Source organism: Protomyctophum bolini, assembly GCF_963924005.1.
Source record: "Protomyctophum bolini genome assembly, chromosome: 4".
Taxonomy (NCBI): Eukaryota; Metazoa; Chordata; class Actinopteri; order Myctophiformes; family Myctophidae; genus Protomyctophum; species Protomyctophum bolini.
This window is the reverse complement of record NC_137865.1, coordinates 8,458,675-8,481,735: the sequence shown is the minus strand read 5'-3', so window position 1 is coordinate 8,481,735 and position 23,061 is coordinate 8,458,675. Positions and strand designations below refer to the sequence as shown.

At 42.6% G+C, this 23,061-nt stretch overlaps 2 protein-coding genes across 3 annotated transcripts in view; one reads left to right on the top strand and one right to left on the bottom strand.

The window, feature by feature from the left end:
• Window positions 1-14,455, bottom strand: part of LOC308314150 (GRAM domain-containing protein 4-like) — a 99,783-nt gene extending 85,328 nt beyond the window's left edge. For both annotated transcript variants that reach the window (XM_080761592.1, XM_080761593.1), the window contains exon 1: window positions 14,044-14,455. In XM_080761592.1, the coding sequence (XP_080617718.1) occupies window positions 14,044-14,072 (29 nt within the window). In that variant the 5' untranslated portion in view covers window positions 14,073-14,455. The remainder of the gene's footprint in view (window positions 1-14,043) is intronic.
• Window positions 14,456-20,193: 5,738 nt separating this feature from the next.
• LOC308313604 (heat shock protein HSP 90-beta-like) lies at window positions 20,194-22,359 on the top strand (the record flags this gene model as incomplete). The annotated part of the gene is made up of 1 exon (XM_080760817.1): window positions 20,194-22,359. One exon carries the CDS (start codon window positions 20,194-20,196, stop codon window positions 22,357-22,359), a length of 2,166 nt encoding a protein of 721 aa, XP_080616943.1.
• Window positions 22,360-23,061: the final 702 nt, after the last annotated feature.

The following is a 23,061-nucleotide window of genomic DNA, read 5'->3' as shown; positions in this document are numbered from 1 at the left end:
CACAAGGGCTCTTTATTTACTCCACTGTGAAAAACTATAAATGAAACCACACAAACAAAACAACTTTTAACACAATGATTTATAAACACCATGGATGTATATGACATGTCATTTTTGACAGTCACGCTGTATTTCCTTTTTCCATATTAATGAAATCCACATGTCACACAAACATGCACGATGCAATGCAATATAACTGTACAAACAAAAAAACAGGTAACACAATTGCATGATGGTAACCATGGCAACGAATGGTGTCTGTTTCCTGTTTCTGCACAAGGAGGGCGAGTGTATTTCAAACTGTTTTTTATACCCAGCACCCTAATCAAGGGAACTTGATTCAGCTGGAGGGGCACTACCTGACTAGGGAAATTCCCGAGAGCACTTCAAGTCAAGTCAAGTCAAGGGTGTCTTGCCCAAAGACACTTCGACATATGGAGAGGAGGAGCCGGAATTCGAACCACCGACCCAGGGATCATTGGACGACTTGCTCTACCTCCTGAGCCACAGCCGCCCACACCGGAGCTGGCCGGTTCAACTTCTGACAACTTCGGCCGGATTCAAGCCCTTAACTGTGATGCAAATAAGTTAGCAAAATAGGAATTTTAACAGTTAAAGTAACATTTAACCATTATTTAGATAATATTGTTAATCGCAATTATTTGGGCCACAACATTGTGGTCTCATCCCTAGTCATACTTAAAAGCTCAGTAATGCTGGTCACTGAGCAACCCTCCTTTTGCAACTAGGGATTAAATGCTAAGAGCCCTACGCTTTCCATTCACCAAAATGTTAGCCTAGTTTGCCTATTCGCCATCCTGTGGGCGTAGCACTGCAACCTTGGTGCAAAGTGTGTAGGAGGCCACACTTTACCGAGATGAAAAAATATCAGCAGCCTACAGTACATGTGTTTTTCGTCATCGCAAAAGCATGGCCTTGTTGCAAAACTTGCATTGTGTGGCGTTGACTTGACACTTCACATTGTTTAAAACAGTGGTTCTCAACCTGTGGGGCTGTGCGGATGACTGCAAGTGCGCCCCCAAAAAATTGGCCAAAATCTACGATTTTATTGATATTACTGGACTGTATAGCATTAATAATACAAAAAGATTATGGTACTTGTAATACCAACAAATAGGAACTTAAAGTATTAGTTCCATTGATCCAAGCCACAACGCAAACAATGGAGAATCAAGGAGCCTTTGTTGGCAAATTGTAATATGTTGAGCTTTGGAGAGAAGACAGAACAGAACACTATAATTCTGAGCTGTAATGGAATGGATTGTGTGAATACAAGCACGCTGTAATCATGAATGTTGTTTTGTAAACCCATCCAAATTATTTACCACTTAAATATTATTTTATATCGGATTGTGACGTGCTATGAGCTTGTATATCTACCATGTTCACTTTAGACATTTTATATGTATAAACAACTATTTGTTATAACAGATTTAATTTATTAATTCCATGAACTGTTCCACCCCTACAAAACTGTCCAAGTAAGTTACGAGGGTCTGCTGAATGCCTAACCTTTAGGCATTTGGCAGACTCTCGTAATTTACAGCGATTCACAGTTGAATAACAAACACAAATCTTATATAGTCAGGGGATGAATACATTCTGGGAATTAATTTCTTACCAAGAACTTTCTTCACCAATGTGTTTGTAAAGGGGTCTACTAACATATACCACATTGGTTTCTATTCAACCACCCTAGGGGAATTTTTGACAGCTGCTGAAAGTTGGGGTACCATTACCATACAACCATTATAAGGCAAAATGTTCTAAATGTCATTATTCTTCAAGTAGCATGTGGCATGTCGAACTAGGGTGTTTTCATGATTCTGAATCCATTCCAAGCATTAGTTATGCATGAAAAACAATCCTTTGGCTAAAAATGGCCATAGTCATCATCACAAATGTGATGAGGTCAGCACATTAGGGCACATTTTGGGCAAGTGGCTATGGCCAAACTAGGGGGTCTATGGTCAAACTAGGGGTCAAACTAGAGCGTTTTCATGATTCTGAATCCATTCCAAGAATTAGTTTTGCACAAAAAACACTGCGTGAGCTGAATTTAGCCTAAGGAGTGTTTTTTGTGCAAAACGAATGCTTGGAATGGGTTCAGAATCATGAAAACCCCCTAGTTTGACCCATAGTTGCCCAAATATGCCCAAATGTGGTGACCTCATCACAATTGTGATGACGGCCATGGCCATTTTTGGCCCAAGGAGTGTTTTTCGTGCAAAACGAATGCTTGGAATGGATTCAGAATCATGAAAACACCCTAGTTTAATGTCACATGCTACTTAAAGCATAATTAAATTTAGAACAGTTTGCCTTATAATGGTTGTATGGTATCCCAACTTTCAGCAGCTGTTAAACTGCTATGTTAAACAGCTATTTAACATAGCTGTTTAACAGGTGTTTAACATAGCACCCTAGGGTGGTTGAATAGAAACCTTTACAAACACATTGGTGATGAGAATTCTTGATAAGAAATGTATTCCCAGATTTGACATTATATTGATAATATTCCCGGACTAATAGGGTCCCTGGCACAGTGGCAAAATATATTTTCAGATGACAGGAACATGTTTGAGAACCACTGTCTTTAAACATCTGGAAGCAAGCAAGCCCAGATAAGCAAACAGATTGTTATTAACAGATTGCAGAATGAGTACAGTTCAAGGAAGGTACACGTAAATACAAAAACTGCTAAGGGGATAAAACCATAAAAAGACTTGTTTACATCAGGTTCTTGTTACTACACAAAAGAGAAGGTGGTGCCCCCAGACCCAGAGGCAAAAACCTTTCCCGTTTCTTTTACTATCTTAGAAGAGTTAATATTGTAACCTGACCAGAACATTCACATTATGTTCAATCTGCATGGAGGCAGTGTAGATTCAGAGAAATTAGGGTATTTTGTCTGACCGTAAACAAGGAAGTAATGGGTGCGCGCACCGCACCCAGGCAGGGCAGGGCTGAGCAAAACGTTGCTTAGCAACGGCCAGTTAAAAAATATATATATTTTAGCTATCCCGTTTTACAATTACCTTAAGACGTCACCACACGTCCGAGGCACGCCACGGTTAAAGTTGATAAGACGTGTGTGAACGTCCTGTGTTAATCTCGCTCAAGTCGGTTATTTCGGTTAATGATTTCCCTAATTTCCACAATTGCATGCGTTCATGAACTGTCCCAAAACCGTTCAGCTGGGGACAGTTTTAGGTTCAGTTGATAATTAACAGTTCCAACTTGTGTGGAGTCCAGACAGTTGCCACCAGCCACCAATCTCTCTAGACCAGATAGATAGATACTTTATTAATCCCAGAGAGGAAATTGAATTGAATTCTGAAAATTCTGACTGCATACATTTGATTAAAGAATAGCTACACGTGTGTCAGTCTAAAAGGAACAGTAGTCTTCTGAACTCAAATAGGTAATTTAAAAATAAATATTCAAGCCACATGTTTTGTTCTTGATACTATAATCGTTGTTATGTGTCATATTGTGCTTTGCAGTCGCTACTGTGCATGTGCGACAATCCGCAGATTTTAAGGGAAGAGATGCAGATAGATACTCTACAGCCTTGCTTTGTCGAGGCTCACACAAACAGGCCCTAATACCACCACTTTTATACTGAAATGTGCAGAATGGAGCGGCCCATTTGTGGTGCTATATACTATATAGAACACAACAATGGATATACAGTATTATAGCATTATGGTAACTTATTAGAGCCTGCTTCATACCGCATTCATGCCTTCTGAATTCTGATATTTGATACAGGATCATTTCTGGGCCAGTATATATTTCAGTGTTCTGAGCTGGTGTCCCTGGCATGGAAGTGGCTTTGTGAGAATAGTATTGGAGGCAGACTGGCATGGTGAAGTGCTTAATACATGTTCGTATTAAAATATGGAGTGCCGTGATTTTTTTCCACCCTAAGACATGATCATCAGGTCTTATTGTTATATAAGGAGGTATATTTTTTTCAAAAAAAGTGTACAGTATTTGTTAAAATGTGGTTTTTATGTGGGCACGCCCACCAGTTCATTGAGTATGCCTGGTTTGCCTGATGGGTGGTGATCCACCTGAACTGAAGACCCCACAGCTGTAGTTGTATGATAAAGGGGGATTATAGTGTGATGTCACTACATTACTGTTTCATTCATTGGCCCGTTTGACTGTCAAGGGTTTCAGCCTCCAGGAAGAAACCCTAAATACAAAGCTAATACACCATTGCACATAAAAACGACTCCAGAGTGTCTAATGAAGTATACTGTCACCTCATAGACACATGAAAAACTGGAAAAATACAAAAGATGTGGCACTACCTCTAAAGGAACAGTATATCTTTTCTCCCTTTTGTTCACCCAAGCTCATCCGGCATAATGCACAAGCTCTTATGATGTGCTGTGCTTCATTATAATCAATAACGGAGAGTTAGACCTTCATTCAGCCCAGGACAAATGAATCATACTGTGTAAAACCATAGTGGATGAGATGGAGAAGACAAAACTAGCTAATGGATGTAAAAGGAGAATTCTTTCTTTGGTGTAATGGACAGCAGACACTCAGAACTCTACAAAAGCTACAAAAACAGCAGAACTACCGGTACTTGAAAGCTGCATTATTCTGAAAGTAAGGAGAAGTAGAGAACATGTCTGGCTGTTTTGTTTCTTTGTACCATGAAAAGGTCTGTAATACCGTTACTTTTGATACCTAAGTAGCCTACATATGATGTGTGCGTGTGCTTGTGCGTGTGTGTGCGTGCGTGCGTGCGTGCGTGCGTGTGTGAGAGAGAGGGGATCGAGTGCAGAGCGTGTGTCTAGGTCTAGAGCCGTGTCTACTCCTCCGGGGGTGTTACGGTGAGACACGCAGCCTCTATGCACGCAGCTATACATCTCCTTACAACCGTACTCTACCGGATTTTCAATGAGAGTGGTTATTGCACCATGTTTGCACATTTATGAGAAAATATAATAATCGGCAGTTTTTTGTATTACTTTTTTTGCACCTATACTAATAAAAATTATGAATATTGAAGGCGATAATCGACCTTTGCCGATCTCCATTGCTCTGTAAAGCACTTTGAAAGGTCCTGTACAAAATGTATGTATGTATGTATTACAGTATGCATGTCGGTGTCCTCTCCTGTTTACATTTGAAGTCACCATCAACAGCCAAAAAGGGACCACCATTCTTGGTGACGTAACTGAGGTACATTTCAAGGTTGGAATAAGGTCAATAACAGGTCTAAAGGATTTAGAACAGCAGTTGTATTAGACATTAGTTAGTAGCACTCAAAGTAGAGATACAATACAAAGTGGTGATGATGCCAGTGGTGAGCGCACCTCATGGCGTGCTCTGCATGCGCACAAGTAGGCCATACATGGATGATGGATTGCTTGTGTGCAAGGCGCATGTTGGCATTTCTAGTAGTTATTATCATCACCTGGAACCCCTCAAGGACCTTGACCCCATTCTGAGAACCAATAATTATATCTACTGCATCAAAAATACCATAATGTCAGACAATGTCTAGACTGGAACTCACCTATGCTTTTTATGGCATAGGCAGCTCCCGGCAGGATCCGCCCGGAGAAACTATGCGCAGCTGCTGGACATGAGACTAATTAATTAGAGCGACAGAGAGAAAGAGAGAGTAGTGTGTGTGTGTGTGTGTGTGTGTGTGTGTGTGTGTGTGTGTGTGTGTGTGTGTGTGTGTGTGTGTGTCAATTTAACAAAGGTGCAGACAATCAGAAATCAGCAGAGTGAGCGCTACTCTATGCCGAATTGAAGTGGACTTTCTTTCTCCCTGGAAATAAAAATGTCTGGGTTTCCGAGGCTAGACAATTTCTGACTCTGTACTTGTACTAATGCTTCTTGCCAATAACTGTTATACATAACATGATAAATGGTACCCGATTGACAGGGCAGTGGTTCTCAATATATTTCATGTCAAGGACCCCCAAAATCAATGTGTATTTGGCCCCGGAGGGCCCGGACCCCCATCTGAAAATATTTTGTGCCAAGGAGGACCGCATAGGTTTTGTGGCGTTAAAAATGTAAAACAAATATGGAACAGCAATGTCCGTGTTCACCTATGTATGTGTCACCTACGTTAATGAGCACCAGTATATGACTATTAGTACCGTTAGCGCTGTTGTGCACTGTTGAGAGAGAGAGAGGGGGGGGGGGGGGGGGGGGGGGGGCAGTTGCACCACTCAGTTCACACGGGTGTGATTCTTTTTATATATATAGCTGATCTGCTGATATGCCGCCATGAGAATCCTTTGAGAAGCGATGCCTTATTAGACCACGAACCACCATAACTTAAGGTTACAGCCACATAAGGGTCCATTTGGTTCCTCACTATCCATCATTTATCAGGGGACACTTTGGAACCCCTTCAAGGACCCCGTTTCCCACTTTGAGAACCACTGTTCTCAAAAATGCATTTAGGGAACATGTATTTGTGGGATGAGCGGCACAGCCGAGTGTGTACAGTAGGTTGCACCTACTTTATGAAAATGAAAATGTTCTCTGCCGGTGCCAAACTGCTTATTCTGCAGTTACTGAGCGGGCTTTTCGAGAATGTTAATTTCCCTCAATGTTCAACATCAAAATCTACATTTTGCTGATATACAGAAATAATACAAAAGCCTAAAAGGCATATTATATTCCTTATTCAAATATTTATTTGACCATTGACGATACAGGGCCAGGGAATGGCGTGGCCACACACGTGCGCAGACAGCATTACTGTACATTCAGAGAAAACCACCCAATGGTAGAACCGCTTACCGCATAAATTTGATTAATTATGATTAGTTATTAACTGTTAAGTTTAACACTCCAATTGCCCGTGGTTATTCAATCCATTAAATCATAGCACGTAGACGGACCAGATGTTATCCCGGAGGTGGCTGTAGCAGCTAAATGTAGCCAAAACACTCTGGAGACGATCGATAACGGGATGATTACATCTAACTTTTCTTAGAATTGGACGGGATGATTTAGAATAGATCAAGAGTTAACCTTTCACGATTTTCGGTCTCGTTGGCAAAACAGGGGGGAACATTTTCGATGACGTCCCACTGTTACGCAACATCGAATGTTGCGCAACAGGCGTTCCCAGGCTGTGTGGAGCGATGCGATCGGTTTTGATATCAATAACCTCCGTCTTTTTGATAAAACTTCGTCCTGGGAGCTGGCCTGAGTGTTACTAATTGGAACGACAGTGAACTTCGTCCTGGGCGATCGGGGTTGATTAATTTCTTAACGGTGATTAATCGATTAACAATTAACATCCCTAGTTACTATTGAATTATACTTGTCATTTACAGTTTCAAATACACAGAAACACATACTCTCACAAACGAACAAACACGCGCACACACACAATCCCACACACCCACTAACATACACAAACAGCAGCACACACGTAATTTGTTTGGTCTCAGTTCCCAAGCAGCTTTTTCTTCCATTCCAATACACATGACACCCAGGGGAGAAATGCCACGGGCTTAACTACTGTAATGAGACAGAAACTAGGCAGGCACCGAGCTTTTGTCTGAAGTGAACATGGTACCAAAGCAGAAGAATGCAGTATGCTGCGCTACTCCCCACAATGTAGATATTTAGTAAAATACTGGCATTCTGAGCTTCCGGTTCTTCCTCAGACAAAGAAACAAACGAATACAACATCAAATAGGCCAAGGCTTCCCAAACTTTTGAAGCCGCAACCCCCCTAAAATAACAATTTTTTAACCCGTTCTGAAGCAGGGTCCAGTGTGTTGACTCTGAGCACTGATGAAAACAACAGTAAGAGCTGTAAGAGGCTAATGCTTGCTAAACAAGGCAAAACGAGCTGCTACTGCCAGTCACTGCTGCCAGTAAACTGCCGTTTGCTATTCGACACCCTCCAAGAAGGGCAGACATACAAGCATGTACAATTTATAATTTTACAATGAAGGTATTTAGCAGATGCTCTTAATCCAGAGCGATTTAGTAAGCAAGAACAACACATGGTAATAATAATAATAATGAATTGCATTTTATAGCGCTTTTCCAAGTGCTCAAAGCGCTTTACAATGGTTCATTCATACAAAATGGTCATCAAGAATCATAAGCAAGCTACACGTAAGAACCTAGCATCTGACTAACAGTAGAGCTGTACAGTGAAGCTATGAATATAAAGTTTATACAGTATAGAGTGCCATGTCTACATAAAATGCTATCTAAAACAATGATCTATTTCAGAAAATACCTGGGGGATGTTTTTTATTTTAATTTTGCATTCTGTAAACAGAAATCTTCCATTCTTGGAGTCATTAACACAAAATATTTTCATGGTGGGTGTGCGCAGGCCGCGGCCATTAATACTTTAAATAATTTGGGGTCCTTGACATGAAAATGTTTGAGAACCACTGCTCTAAACACCGTAGCAAAACAGAATGAAGCAACTGGAACGCGACTCCTTCAAAGATTCAATCAGACATACTTGTTGCTGAGATTCAGAGGGCCAAGGCGAGCGGATTTTAGGCCTGGCCTAATCATGCAAAACACAAACAAGCAATCCAACAGCCAGGAATCAATAAATCCATAAATATTCATGATGGCCAGGGCAGGGCCTTGGGATCAAGGATCGTGATGAGGTGATAAAAAATGTAAGTGTGTGAAAGGAACACTCAGTGCTTTAACTGCTTTTACAATGGCTCTTTAGGCATTTCCAAGAGACTGCATTACAAGATTAGTTCAGGGAAACGGCAGCATGTCTTCAAATAAATGTGGTTTGTACTTTGAATGACAATTGAAAAAGGGGTTTGGTGTGTGTGTGTGTGTGTGTGTAGAGGTATTTTGGTAAATAATTACTTTATTGAATAAACGACAACGTTTCGATCCTAGTAGATCTTCGTCAGGTCAGTATACAGACGCACACATGTAACAGATGTACAAATACAAGCAACGTGATCTGTTTTTGTGGCGAAGAGATTTGGGGCTCTATTTTTACTATTTAAAAAAAAAACATTGTTGAATAATTTAAATAGCGAACCTACAGGCTCACAACGTGTCCATGTAGATTTTAACTGTTTAAAATGTTTTTCAAAATAGTAATAAAAGGCAAAGTAATTTAGGGATAAGGAGTTTAGCATGGACGAAAATAGAGCCCTTGGCGTGCATTTAAAGAAAAGTGGTCAAAGTACAGTACAGTCGCAACGTGGTTGCAAACAGGTCTTATCTGTTCTTATCTCTTTTACTTTTTAAGTCTGGTAACGATCTAATGGGAATGTGTCTAGAGACTAGTAGAGCACGGTTCTCAGCCTGTGGGTTGAAGGTCCCCAGATGACAGTGACAATTAAAGGACTTTAAAATTGTAATACCTTTTTAATACCTGAAGAAAAAGAAAATAAATAAAGACGATTAAAAAGTAATTAAAAAAAATCAAACATTGGCCAAATTGTCAAATAATAATAGAAAGAGGCAAACATTGTCACAAAATATGCATGTACAGCATCTGTGGAACAGAGTCAAACTAAATGTAATGCCTGGACTGCTACAATTCAAAAGCTTGTCAGGGCGGGGGGGGGGGTCCGCCAGTTAAAATGTGATTATTTTGGGGGGCCACGGTCTGAAAAGGTCTCCTGAGTACACAGCCCAGTGTAATGGGCAACATACACAGGTTGTGAACAGTAGCAGCACAGTATCGACGTGCGTGAAGTGCCACTCATTAGCACAAACAGAACGCGGTATTCAAAATATTGTTTCACCGCGCGGCAAAGCCTGTAAATAGAACAGCAGCGCATCGGAGCACCGGGCAAGGCGTGAACGCGCGCCTGCGTCTGACGCCAACCAGTGTGGGATAAGTCCATTGAAAATAAGGGAGGCGGCTGTTTGTTTTTTTGGGGGGAGGGGTCTTTATTTATGCCTTTATTTATAGTGAACACTAGTAGATGGACAGGAGAGAGAGAGATGGGGAGTGACACACAGCAAAGGCCGTCGGGTTCGAGAGTCGAAGCCGCGGCATGCCATCCGGCTGGCTCGGCAGCCTAGGTTGAGCTAACCAGACGGTTGAGCTAACCATCTGGGCCTGGAGGCCGCTGTTTTGACGTGCGCCTTTTGCAGCCTGTGTGTGTTGCCCTTAAGACAGTGCTTACTAAAGAACTGTCTATTACACAAGAATGCTGCCACGGTGCTGATTGTTTGTTGACTAAAGGGTTTCTCAGCTCTAAACTCTGAAAGTGACTCTTCTTCTGTAACATGACATTTTCGGTCTCCCAAAGCCCCATTGCCCACAGCCAGCAGCACCCCTCTGAGGCACTCAGGCACATAAGTTGAATGAAGTGTATATACAGTAGGTGTGCTGTTGAATCTCGGCCAATGTGAATCATGGCCAGCGGGGACCAGGCAACGGTATTTGGAAACGGTTTGATTCGAATTAAACCGACTCAGTCAGACTCAGTGTGAATCCCCGATAAGACTCTCTGGTTTAAGACCGTCAACTGAATGCCTAAATTGCGAATCGCAAGAGGCTGAAACTGTTTGTGTAAGAGGGAAAGGTGTGAGGGAGAGATGACAGCCTCCCTTCCTTCTAAATGATATAACAGTATTCTGGGCAAAATGCCTGCCCTACATATCGAGCTGTGGTTCAAAGAAAGCCATATCGAGCTGTGGTTCAATTCAAAGAAAGACCATTATATTGAAAAGGAGCAGAACCTAAGGATTAGCTTTTTCCCCCAGTCCTTAATATATTTTCATGATTATTAAAGTGGCAAGACAATTCTAGATTTTATAGACATTTGCAGTATTCACACAAACAATACAGTATAATTTATAAACAACAGCACAATTGCAGCAGGTACAAGTCCACGAGTATCCAGTAGAATATCTTTCCTGTATACAATGCCATGTGAAACGTCAGGCTAGTATAGTCTGAGAAGGCAGGAAAGTGAAATACTATACTAGAGCTCAGCCTCTTGTGATTGGAACAACCCTGATAGAAATGCATGTTCAGTTATATTTCCAGACAGAGTCAACTGTGTACTTGCACTCTCCCTTTTTTATTATCATCATCTATGCTGCTGCATTGTCTGAAGGAAGACATACACAAATAAGTTTTACTCTCATGTACTTGTACACAAGATGTAACAATAAAGTACCTTGAACCTCAAACTTCTTACCAATGTGGATACTGGCCACACATAGGGCAGTTAATTAAACTAATAGATTTAATCGATTATAAAAAATAATCTCAATAATCGATTTTTACTCTGGGGGGGTAGAGCTTTTTTCTTTCAATTTGTGATTATAAGATTTGTATTTTAATTATTTAAAAACACGTGCTTGTTTGATTGTTCAATTAACCGTAAATGAAATCAACGGAACAATCCATAGCAAAACATTCGATAGGTGCCCTACTACACATTATGCAGCAATTAGTGGCTCCAGTGCAAATCAATGGAAACCTTGTTATCTCTCCAATCAACCTTCTGAACTGTGCTCTGTTGTCAGCTAAACATATTCAAGTGAGGGAAGACATTATTTTCAAAACCAATCGTGTACACTCAATCCATATTTGTCAACGTATGTTGTGTTGCATGCACTGTAGCTCAAAGGGTTGCATTTTGGCTGATTAGTTATGACATAAAAGGCTGACTGTAATTTAGCAATGATATTTAAAAGGTAGAGATGCTTCAATAATAGGTCAGTGGTCGGTGATCGGCCATTATTCACTCTGATCGGTAATTTACCCTATCTGGAGAAACTGATCTTTTACCCCATTTAAGTGGTATAAATGTCAATCAGATATATAGTACAACATCATTTTTGCCTCTTTGTGACAGGCCTAAACATTCTCCCCTTCCTCCCCACACACAAGAACAGTTTTGACATAATCATTTTGGAAATATTAAAATGTGCAACATTTCACAAGATCAGTATCAGTATCGTTATCGGAACTATCCTAAGTCTATAGGAGCCAACCCAGGGCAGAGTCAGGAGGGGAAAGAAGCGTACCACGTAGATGTAGATGGCGCAACAGTTTAACAACACTACAGAGCTCAAGAACCTGATGTTACAGTAGATAGGAAATTGTGGAGGCACTGGAGGGCAGCGATCCAGGAAACCGAGTTGGTGTTGGCTAGACCTCACTCTTGCAGTATGTGTGTTATATAGCCCATTTCATAAACCCAAGGACGCTTCACATAAAAAATTAACAACCAACAAACAACCAAAACTATTTGCCATAAGCCTGAGCGAATAGTGTCTTCTCAAGGCAGACTCATTAGCCAACCATGCATTAGCCATTGTGTAGCTGCCCATAAACTGTGCAATTGTACTGAAGCTTCATCAAGAAATGTCATTATAGTGAGGGTATATTATTGCGACCACAGGTCGCAGTTTACTATGAAAACCTGCATCTCCCTTCATCCCCCTATTCTGACAGGTCAGCTGTCAGCTGACAGGTCAGGTCAGCTGACCTGTTCTGACAGGAAGGACGGGTGGGGAGGGAATCGAGGATCAACATAATGGAACATATGTTGATCCTGGATTCCTTCCCCACACGTCCTTCCTCTTCGATGTCTCCCTTTTGACTGATACCTGTCCAATTCAAACCCCAAAGTTTAGTGCAATTTAGTGCAACCAGCGAAAACTAGAGGCCCGAAAATTAAGGCCCATGCCCTACCTCGGCCCTCATCAAACCCTGTAGACTCACCTACACACTGCCCCCGCTGCCACCCTTAGATCTCCATATATGGAGCTGACCTGTTCTGACATTCCATATTATGTTGATCTGACCTCATCAGACAAACCCTGTACACTCAAGACACGCTCCATATATGGCCAGTACATATGTTGATCTGACTCCCCATGCCAAAGCACCAATGCTTGCCCAGCAATCTGCCGTCACCCAGGCGGATGCGTGCAAGGGCGAGGTCGCTTCTCGCCCTCAGGGCGTCATACTGGTTTTACCTAAAATATCAAGCGAGGTCGGTTCTTACTGGGTTTTTCCTAAAATAACATAAGCTATGACCAAATTTTGAATACACGGAATTAGAAGAAATACATTCATATTGAAATGCATTTCATTATAATGATATTATATTACACCTCGATCGTCCCCGAATTCAAACTGGACCTCTTTTGATGCATGCATTTTTCTTGTGGCAGCATCATCTGGACCACTATAGGTAAGGTTCTCAGCGTGGGGTCAGGGGACCCTTGATCGGGTTCCCCAAGCTAAATGATTCGTATAGGAAACAAAATCTAATGGACCCTTTAAGCCAGCCACCCATGCAGGGTATGTAACTTTCTCTCTGAGACTGTGCAAAATGGAACCAAATTACCAAATGGACTTACCGTCTCAGAGTTACACTACACACACTGATGAGGATACAGTAAATTAATTTCATCAAATGGGATCCGTGCCATAATGCATAAATTTGGGGTCATTGCATTTTAGAATCACTGATAAACTGAAATAAGATGGACCAAGCATTCCATACAGTAGATATGATTTATATAGATTTTTACATTTGCATGATAATTACGAAAGTAAAAGTCAGACTCGATTAAAAAGGCTACATCTATGACTTGACTAGTCTTGATGAATGATCCAAGGCTAGAAATATGGATGAACTATAACGCAGCCCCGTGGCTGTATTAAAGGAAAACAATGCTAGTGTTCCCTGGCGTTGCATAATTATTAATTTATTATTATGTATGCCAATTGCCCAATGTGGGCCTCTGGAACATAAAACGTGTCGCTGCACAATAAACCCCAGGTCCCTGCAGCTGTGCATCACCACAAAGCACATGCTTTGCTTATTAACGTTACGGTAAGTCGGTAACTTAATTGGCGTTATGGTAGAGGAACCACAACAATGTCTACAGTCAGTATAGCTACAGTATAAAACACAACAACATCGCGATGAAGGGCTCGCGTGCTTCCCTCCTGCATGCCTGTTGATCATTGGCAATTAAAAAACAGTGTTCACGTTAACAATAACGGTGGAATATAAAGTTCCTTACCCGGATGGAAAGGTGTAACAAAGTTTCATCAACGCAGCGGTTGCCTTTGGTGTTTATTTCAAATCGATATTCCTTCCTTCTCCTCCACCTGCCACAGTGTTGTCGTCCCCCCAGTCGGTCCGCCCCGCCGCCTGCCCGCCTGCCTAGTGCCTGGTGGTGCTGCGGCTGCTGCTTCTGCTCACACCCAAACACACGCATCGAGCTCCCGACAACTAAACGTCAACGTCTCCGGCCGGCCCTATTATTCCATGACAAAAAAAAAAAACAAAATAAAATTCAACTAAATTCACTTAAAAAAGAAGAAGATGCATCGCCACCAGTTTAACGTCCGGTAAAAATAGAAAATACGTGTTGATAACATTAAAAAAAATTGTTAAAACCACCGGCAGTCGTCAGATAGATAACCTGTTTGAGATATTATATCCGTATGTTGCTTGTTTTTTTTCTTTTTTCTTTTTTGGAGGCACACGGCACACAACCGAAACCACCAGGGAGTACAATGAACAAGGAGAGGACACATACGCATCACGATAACGTTGTCAAATATTCGGGAAAACAGTGACCCCTGTTGTTCCTTGAAATTGAGTCAACAGTGAGAGAGACTATATTGTGTGTGTGTGTGTGTGTGTGTGTGTGTGTGTGTGTGTGTGTGTGTGTGTGTGTGTGTGTGTGTGTGTGTGTGTGTGCGCGTGTGTGCGTGTGCGCGTTTGTGCATGTGCCCTGTGTTTAATGTTGACTTCTTATAGCTATTTTCACTATTTTCTTGAAATGATAAATGATAGCCTATTAAAATGTAACATTTGTTTTAACAACGGTTACATGATCGATTAGTTAACAATGTGCACACTTGCACCCCGATGAAGTATGTACTACGGTATATTTTTGTGACCTTTTGCTTTGTCAAATAATGTCTTCAAGGTAAATCATCACAAAGGTGTCAATATTTCAGTAAGTTTATTTGGTTTATTTGCACACTGTCCTCTGTCCACCTGGTTCTCACTCTCACATCAATTAATTCTAGACTAGACCAGGCTTTTCACAATTATTTGAGATAAATGTATTTTCGTAAAAATCGTCATAATCGTTTCCATGTTGAAAAATTGTCATACATATTCAAACATTTTCCAAAAATTGAGGAAGTTTTCCTTAGTTTAGGCTATTTATTTAGGTATAAAATTATTGAATACCGGTAAGTCAGTAATGTAAGTTATTTGTCATTAATTATATGATACAGTATTTGCCCTTTACATTTTTGTACATATACACAGGTTTAATGTTTGTCTTTAGTTCAAAGTTTGTTTAGTAAACGCATTGACAACTAGAACTGTACTCTGTCGAGTGCCTACTTGCTTGTTGCACCCAAGTAGGCCATAAATGTCATATGCTGCTACGGCCCAGGACATACGCATCGTAGCACCTGACGAAAAACATTACTTTCACGCTCTGCTTGCGCAAGTAATAAAGGGAAAACTTACGTCATAATGTGTCGTTTACGTCATATTGTCTCTTTATTGTTAATGGCGCCGTTTAATGTTTGTGTTGGCACCGTTTGTTTTACATCACCATTACATCACCTAATCAACATGAATTAGACTTTAATATATTAGCGCCCCTCACTTCACACAGGTGTGATTTTTTATTACAAAACAGAAATGTAGGCCTATTATGTTCCAATGTCCAATGCCAAAAACACAATGAAATGGTTAATTGCAATTATTTGTGTGACAATTAATCGTCAACTTAAATTTATAATCGTGACAGGATCGACTGAAAATGTATTTCAGATAGGCCTATAATGTGGCTTAGGCATTTTCTTTATCACATTTTCAGCTCCAGTTTTCCCTGTGCTTTAGAACATGACGTATATGACCTCTCCCCTTGTTGTATAGCCTCCTTGAGTGAAACCAGGAAATGTCGTCAACGTCAAGCCCATGACACTTAAAGGAACAGACATGTATTATTCACCACAGCTCAGCCTCATATGGCAGATGGCTGCATGAGTTTAACTGTAATAAATCATGTAACACGCCCTCGTCGGGCAGGGCAGAGCATGGGGCAGAGAGCTAACATGCAGTCACGTACTACTCCACCAGCACCCGAATGACATTTTTTTAGGACCCTTATAATGTCTATTTAAGATTTATTCTTGTTGCCTGGGTCAACTAATCCAATGGGGGTTATTTTTAACCCTTTCTTACACCTACCCCCAAAAGTAACCATACAATGGAGCTAACACAAAATACCATAACTCTTGAACTAAACAATATACAGAGACAAATTAACACATTTTTCTGTATGATTTGGACCCAATGAATTCATTAAAGTGGTTATTATTAAGATTCAAGCACATCTTCACTCAATTTCAGGACAAAAACAGCCAAAAATGACCAGAAAACGTTCAAATCACATCTATTGTCTTTGTACACAATGTTTGAGGTGTATTCTTTTTTTTACCACGTGCTTTATACTAGGACCCTTATGGTGTCTATTTAAGATGTCTTCTTGTTGCCCAGGTCAAATAATGTCACAAGGGGTTCATTTTAACCCTTTCTTACAAGTATCCTTAACCCGAACCATAAGATGGAGATAGTAGAGAATACCAACTTGTGAAGTAAACAACACAGAGACCCCCTTTCCACCGGTTCAGTTGTTTTAGGTTCTTTTCCATTTCAGGTTGAGGTCACTGACATTCATGCCCTCCGGTCAGATCAGGGTTGTGCTCTACCTGCATATCATGCCATCAAGCTCGGCTTCAAGTCGGCAGTGGTGAGGACCCCAGATATGGACATATTTTTTATTCTCCTGCATCACGCATCAACCTTGACATCTACCTTGTCCTTGACACTGGTACAGGCAGGCACCGCCAGTTGGTAAATGTCTCAGAGCTGGCAACCGCTCTTGGGCAGCAGCAGACAACAGCCTCCTAAACACAGCCTGAAAACTGTTGTCAGCAACACCTGCTGGTTGATTGAGACCTGATTATATACCCTGCCAACCTTGACATTGACCACGCCCCTCAGTGGATATCATTGGATACAATTAGAATACTTAAATGGCTCTCACACGACACCAGTCACCCACCCCTAATTGCTACTGGCATACAAAAAAATAAAAATACAAAGAGCCATTAAAAAAAACAAAAAACAAATATAAAACCTTTTAAGCATTTATAACTCAGGCAATGTTCAAAATTGCAAACATAAACTGGCCTACTTAGAGAGGGTGTATGCGAGTCCGTTTCTTGGAGGCGGACATGGCCTCGGCGACCTGCTCAGCAATGCCGGGGCTGGTCTTCTTTGGTCGTGGAGCTGCTGCCTTCGCTGCCTTCATGGCCGGAGCTGGAGAGAAGGATGGATGTTTTTGTATGAGTGGCTCTTCCACCACTCTGCTCAGCTTGGGCTTCTCATCAACAGCTGATTCTTCAGCCAAGCTGCTGATCGTAGCATCTTGTAGGCCTATACTGCCTGCATTTCCTGTGTGTTCCCTGCACCACCTCACCACCATTGTCACACTCATAAGCAACAACAGAAGCCTCAATAATATGAAATATGACATCATCACAGTCATCGGCGGCAACAGAACACTCAATATTAAATGTGACATCATCATCATGGCACTTTCTCACTTGCATGAGATAGTCATGAATTGTTTTCTGAGTGATTACTGGAGGTTCATCATCCAACCACTGGATGATGAACACAAAGAGGTACCCTCTTTGCGTGCAGGGACAGTCCCTCATTTCCAAGACTTTTCAGGCGTCCCACAAATTGAGACCCTGTCCCACATTGTGACTGGCAGGCAATTGCACCAGTGTTCAAATGCCCTAATAGTTAGTCCCCTAATAGTTGTAAAGCTCTCTCAGTGTCTCTGCCTGCAAGATGTGTTTTTAAGCATGTTAAAATAGCATAAAAATAAAGCATGGTTTTAAAACAAAATGTGAGACATGCACCAGAGGAGTTTATAAATGATAGCCAATACGCCTACTGTATGGTCGAATATGACATCAAGGCATTAATAGCAACTCAAGTAGTAAGTTGCTAACCAGGTACTCCAGTATTGCTTGTGTACAGTGTGGGACAAGTGGGATGGGGGCCAGGGTCCCCCGGATGTAAACCGTTCTTCTGGGTGCTTCAAAACGCCACTGAGCAACTTCCATCTAAATGAATAGCGGGGGGCGGGGCTGTCGCTCCGGTTCTATCCTTTTATTACTCTATGGTGCTGGGGGGGGGGGCTGCCCAGAGAACACCAGAGAAGCAGAAGGCACAGTGTCAGGGAGCTACAGGTTGTCTGATATAGGCGAGTGGTGATCAGACCAGAGAAAGGGGCCCTGTTGAGAAGCTGAGAGAACGAGAGAATGATAACCTGACTCCGCCAGATGGGAGCAGTATTGATTCAAAAGTTCACAACAAGCCTACGTCTGGATTCTCTCCCGCAGTAGCGATGAACCAAACCAGCCGCCGTTCGGACCAATCAGCGGCAGCTACGGCAGGATCTTGCAATCACCTGCCAGGTAGCTTGAAATAATAGGACCCGCCTTCTTCAGAGATTGGGTTGGAGAGACACCAGATGCAAGTAGTTTGTGAAACGAGAGTGAAGCAAGCTTCTGCAATCAGTCATGTTAAGAGAAGGAGACAGCAGACCGAACCCTGCCCGAGATGAGTGGCATCGCTGATCAATGGCATGCTAACCAAAACCCAACACTAAACCTAACCTCACAGGAAGCCACAGGTTAGTTTTAACCTGCCACGGGTTAGTTTTAACCTGTCACAGGTTAAATACCAAGTAGAGATCCACGCAACACTGCACCTTGACTGGGCCCATTCGTTATAGTAGGAAGTGTCTGGAGGAAACAGTAAACTGGCCCCTGTTCCCGTTGTTCACAGATCCAAGATCTGTGCCCAAATATGGGGTTCAACCACTCCAACCTTTCCGGAAATAAATGTCACATATCTCGCAAGAGGATTTCATTACCACTTAGATCCTCGTTGTAAAATGGTGCTATATGCTCCTATGTGTTCCAATGAACTAACTGTCCGACAGGCATTAGTCCGATACCCTATACCAAAACCTAGCTCTGGTCCATAGCTCTAATGCCGTCGCAACGGCAGCAAGAGCAGTAAGGCTATGGACCAGAGCTAACCAAAACCCAACACTAAACCTAACCTCACAGGAAGCCACGGGTTAGTTTTAACCTGCCATGGGTTATTTTTAACCTGCAACGGGTTAGTTTTAACCTGTCACAGGTTAGTTTGAACCTGTCACGCATGTTGGGAGCCACTATAGTTTTTACCTGCCACAGGTTAGTTTTAACCTGCCACGCATGTCCGGGAGCCATGTCCATGGGTGAGTTTTAACCGTGGTCACGGGTTATAGTTTCTTACCGGCTACACATGTTGGGAGTTGTCGGACTAATGCCTGTCGGACCTTTTTTGCGGTTTACAAATATATATATATTTTTTTTCGGAAGTCTCTTATTATATTATTATATATTAAATAATCACGCCCGTGTGAAGTGAGGGGCGCTCCCATCATCGTTCATCATCATCATTTGCTCAGACACATGACGTAAATTCTCCAATCATTGTCATTGGCATTCAATAGCCGATTTGCTCATCCACATATGACATAAATTCTCCAATCACTGTCGATGGCATAATGTTTGTGTTAGCACAAAATAGCCGATTTGCTCAGACACATATGACGTAAGTTCTCCATTCATTGCGAACGCAGTGAGCACTAACTATGAGACCTAGCAGATCATGTCTGTCTGTCTGTGTGTCTGTGTGTCTGTCCCGCTGTTACGTCACCATGACTCAGCCATAACCATATAAGGAGTCCCCAAAGCAGCTATATGTCCAAAACCCAAATATGTACGAGCTGCTAGCACCCCTCAAAAATGGCCCTATGTCATTAGTCTTGCCCAAATATGGAATTACAGACAGCTCCTGACCTCCAAGTACAGTTACTGCACTAGCAAGGACTCGCCTGCACAAATTAGCATTGTTAGACAACGGTGTGTACTGTATGTGATGTCAGATCAGAGCTCAGTTAGACTATATATTGTTGACAATCACTTTAATCATTCTCAGTCTTTGAGACTTCGTTGTTAATTAGCTGTTATCTTGTTCAAGCTTAGTCAACAGAATAAAAATGTCTTCAACCATGCACCAAGAGGAAGAGACTGAGACCTTTGCCTTCCAGGCAGAGATCGCTCAACTTTTGTCCCTGATCATTAATACCTTCTATTCCAACAAGGATATATTCCTCAGGGAGCTGATCTCCAATGCCTCTGATGCTTTGGATAAAATCCGCTATGAGGGTCTCTTAGACTCCACCAAGCTGGACAGCTGCAAGGAGCTAAAGATTGACATAATCCCCAACCCGGCTGAGCGCACCCTGACCCTCCGCGACACCGGTATTGGTATGACCAAAGCTGACTTGATCAACAACCTGGGGACGATTGCAAAATCTGGCACCAAGGCCTTCATGGAGGCGCTGCAAGGTGGAGCTGACATCTCCATGATTGGTCAGTTTGGTGTTGGTTTCTACTCAGCTTACTTGGTGTCCGAAAGGGTGACCGTCATCACCAAGCACAATGATGATGAACAGTATGCCTGGGAATCTAAGGCCGGAGGCTCCTTTACAGTCAAACTAGACAACGGTGAGCCCCTTGGCCGTGGGACCAAGGTGATCATGCACCTGAAGGAGGACATGGTGGAATACCTGGAGGAGAAGAAGATCAAGGAGATAGTCAAGAGGCATTCCCAGTTCATCGGTTACCCCATCACATTGTTCGTGGAGAAGGAGCGCGAAAAGGAGATCAGTGATGACGAGGCCGCTGATGAGAAGGATGAGAAAGAGAAGGAGGATGCTGACGACGAGCCCAAGATCGAAGACGTGGGTGCAGACGACGAGGAGGACACAAAGGACGACATGGACAAAAAGAAGAAAAAGAAGATCAAGGAAAAGTATATCAGCGAGGAGGAGCTGAACAAGACCAAGCCCATCTGGAACCGCAAGCCTGATGACATCACCAACGAGGAGTACGGAGAGTTCTACAAGAGTCTGACCAATGACTGGGAGGACCACCTGGCTGTCAAGCACTTCTCGGTGGAGGGCCAGCTGGAGTTCCAAGCTCTGCTGTTCATCCCTCGCCGCGCACCCTTTGACCAATTCGAGACCAAGAAAAAGAAGAATGTCAAGCTGTATGTCAGGAGGGTCTTCATCATGGACAGCTCTGATGAGCTCATTCCAGAGTACCTGAACTTTATGCGTGGTGTGGTCGATTCCGAAGACCTGCCCCTCAACATTTCCAGAGAGATGCTGCAACAGAACAAGATCCTCAAGGTGATCCGCAAGAACATTGTCAAGAAATGCCTGGACCTCTTTGAGGAGCTGGCTGAGGACAAAGAAAAGTTCAAGACATTCTATGAAGCCTTCTCCAAGAACCTGAAGCTGGGCATCCACGTCGACAATCAGAATCTTAAGAAACTGTCTGAGCTGCTGCGCTATCACACCTCCCAGTCTGGCGAGGAGATGACCTCCCTCGCAGAGTATGTCTTACGCATGAAGGAAAACCAGAAGTCCATCTACTACATCACAGGTGAGAGCAAGGAGCAGGTGGCTAACTCTGCATTTGTGGAGCGTGTGCGCAAACGTGGCTTCGAAGTGGTGTACATGACAGAGCCCATCGACGAATACTGCCTCCAGCAGCTCAAGGACTTTTCCGGAAAGACCCTTGTCTCTGTCACCAAAGAGGGCCTTGAGCTCCCCGAGGATGAGGAAGAGAAGAAGAAAATGGAGGAGGACAAGAGCAAGTTTGAGAACCTCTGCAAACTCATGAAGGAGATTCTCGACAAGAAGGTAGAGAAGGTGACCGTGTCCAACAGACTGGTGACGTCTCCCTGCTGCATCGTGACCAGCCAGCACGGCTGGACGGCCAACATGGAGCGCATCATGAAGGCCCAGACCCTCAGGGACAACTCCACCATGGGCTACATGGCGTCCAAGAAGCACCTGGAGATCAACCCTGACCACCCCATCATGGAGACCCTCAGGCGGAAGGCAGAGGCCGACAAGGACGACAAGTCCGTCAAAGACCTGCTCATCCTGCTGCACGAGACGGCCGTGTTGTCGTCTGGGTTCAGCCTGGACGACACCTACAAGCACTCCAACCGCATCTACAGGATGATCAAGATCGGCCTGGGCATCGACGACGACGCCACCGCAGAGGAAGAGGAGGCGGCCACCTCTTCCGCCGTCCCGCCGCTAGAGGGTGACGATGACGACTTCTCTAATATGGAGGAAGTGGATTAAGCACCACACCCTAGGCACCTTTCACCTCACATTTTTCAAACAGATGTTTCCCTGTAATTGCCAGGGGAATACCTTTAGTGATTGGTGTTTTAAATAAAAAATAAAAATAAATAAAAATCTGTTAAAAAAACAAAAAAAAAACATTAAAAAATATAAAAAGGAGGGGGAAAAGGTTTTACAAATGTAGTCGGACCAGTGTTGTTTGCACTCTTGTCCCGGAGCTGTGCAAGATAGGTCCTTTGTTGCTGCGTACAAAAAGAATGTGTGAGAGAAATGACACGATATGCAAAATCGGTCAGATTCAAACTCTGGCCAGGAAGAAGGACTATAGCCTTATTGATGCGGTATATGCACGTTGAGAAGGTTCTTTTCTTTTTTCACCAGTACACCTGCTGGTCAAGAAGACGCTTGTTCAGAGATGTTTGTTCTGAATTTACGAGAAACGCAATTTGCCTTTCGTGAAAAGCGATCAAGATTACAGCTGTGGGTTGTGGCACGAGGAAGAGAAAGGAAATGCTTGGAGAAAATGGAGTCTTTGGCTGTAAAGCTCCTCTGCAGAAGAAGCTTACTTACAAGAAGAGCAGAACACTGCGACTTAATCATTTTGCAAGGCAAGGAATGAGACCATCCAAAACTCCAAAAGTGAACCATTTCAAATTTGAGATGCTTTAAAAAATAATCCTGCTTTTTGAGGGACTATAA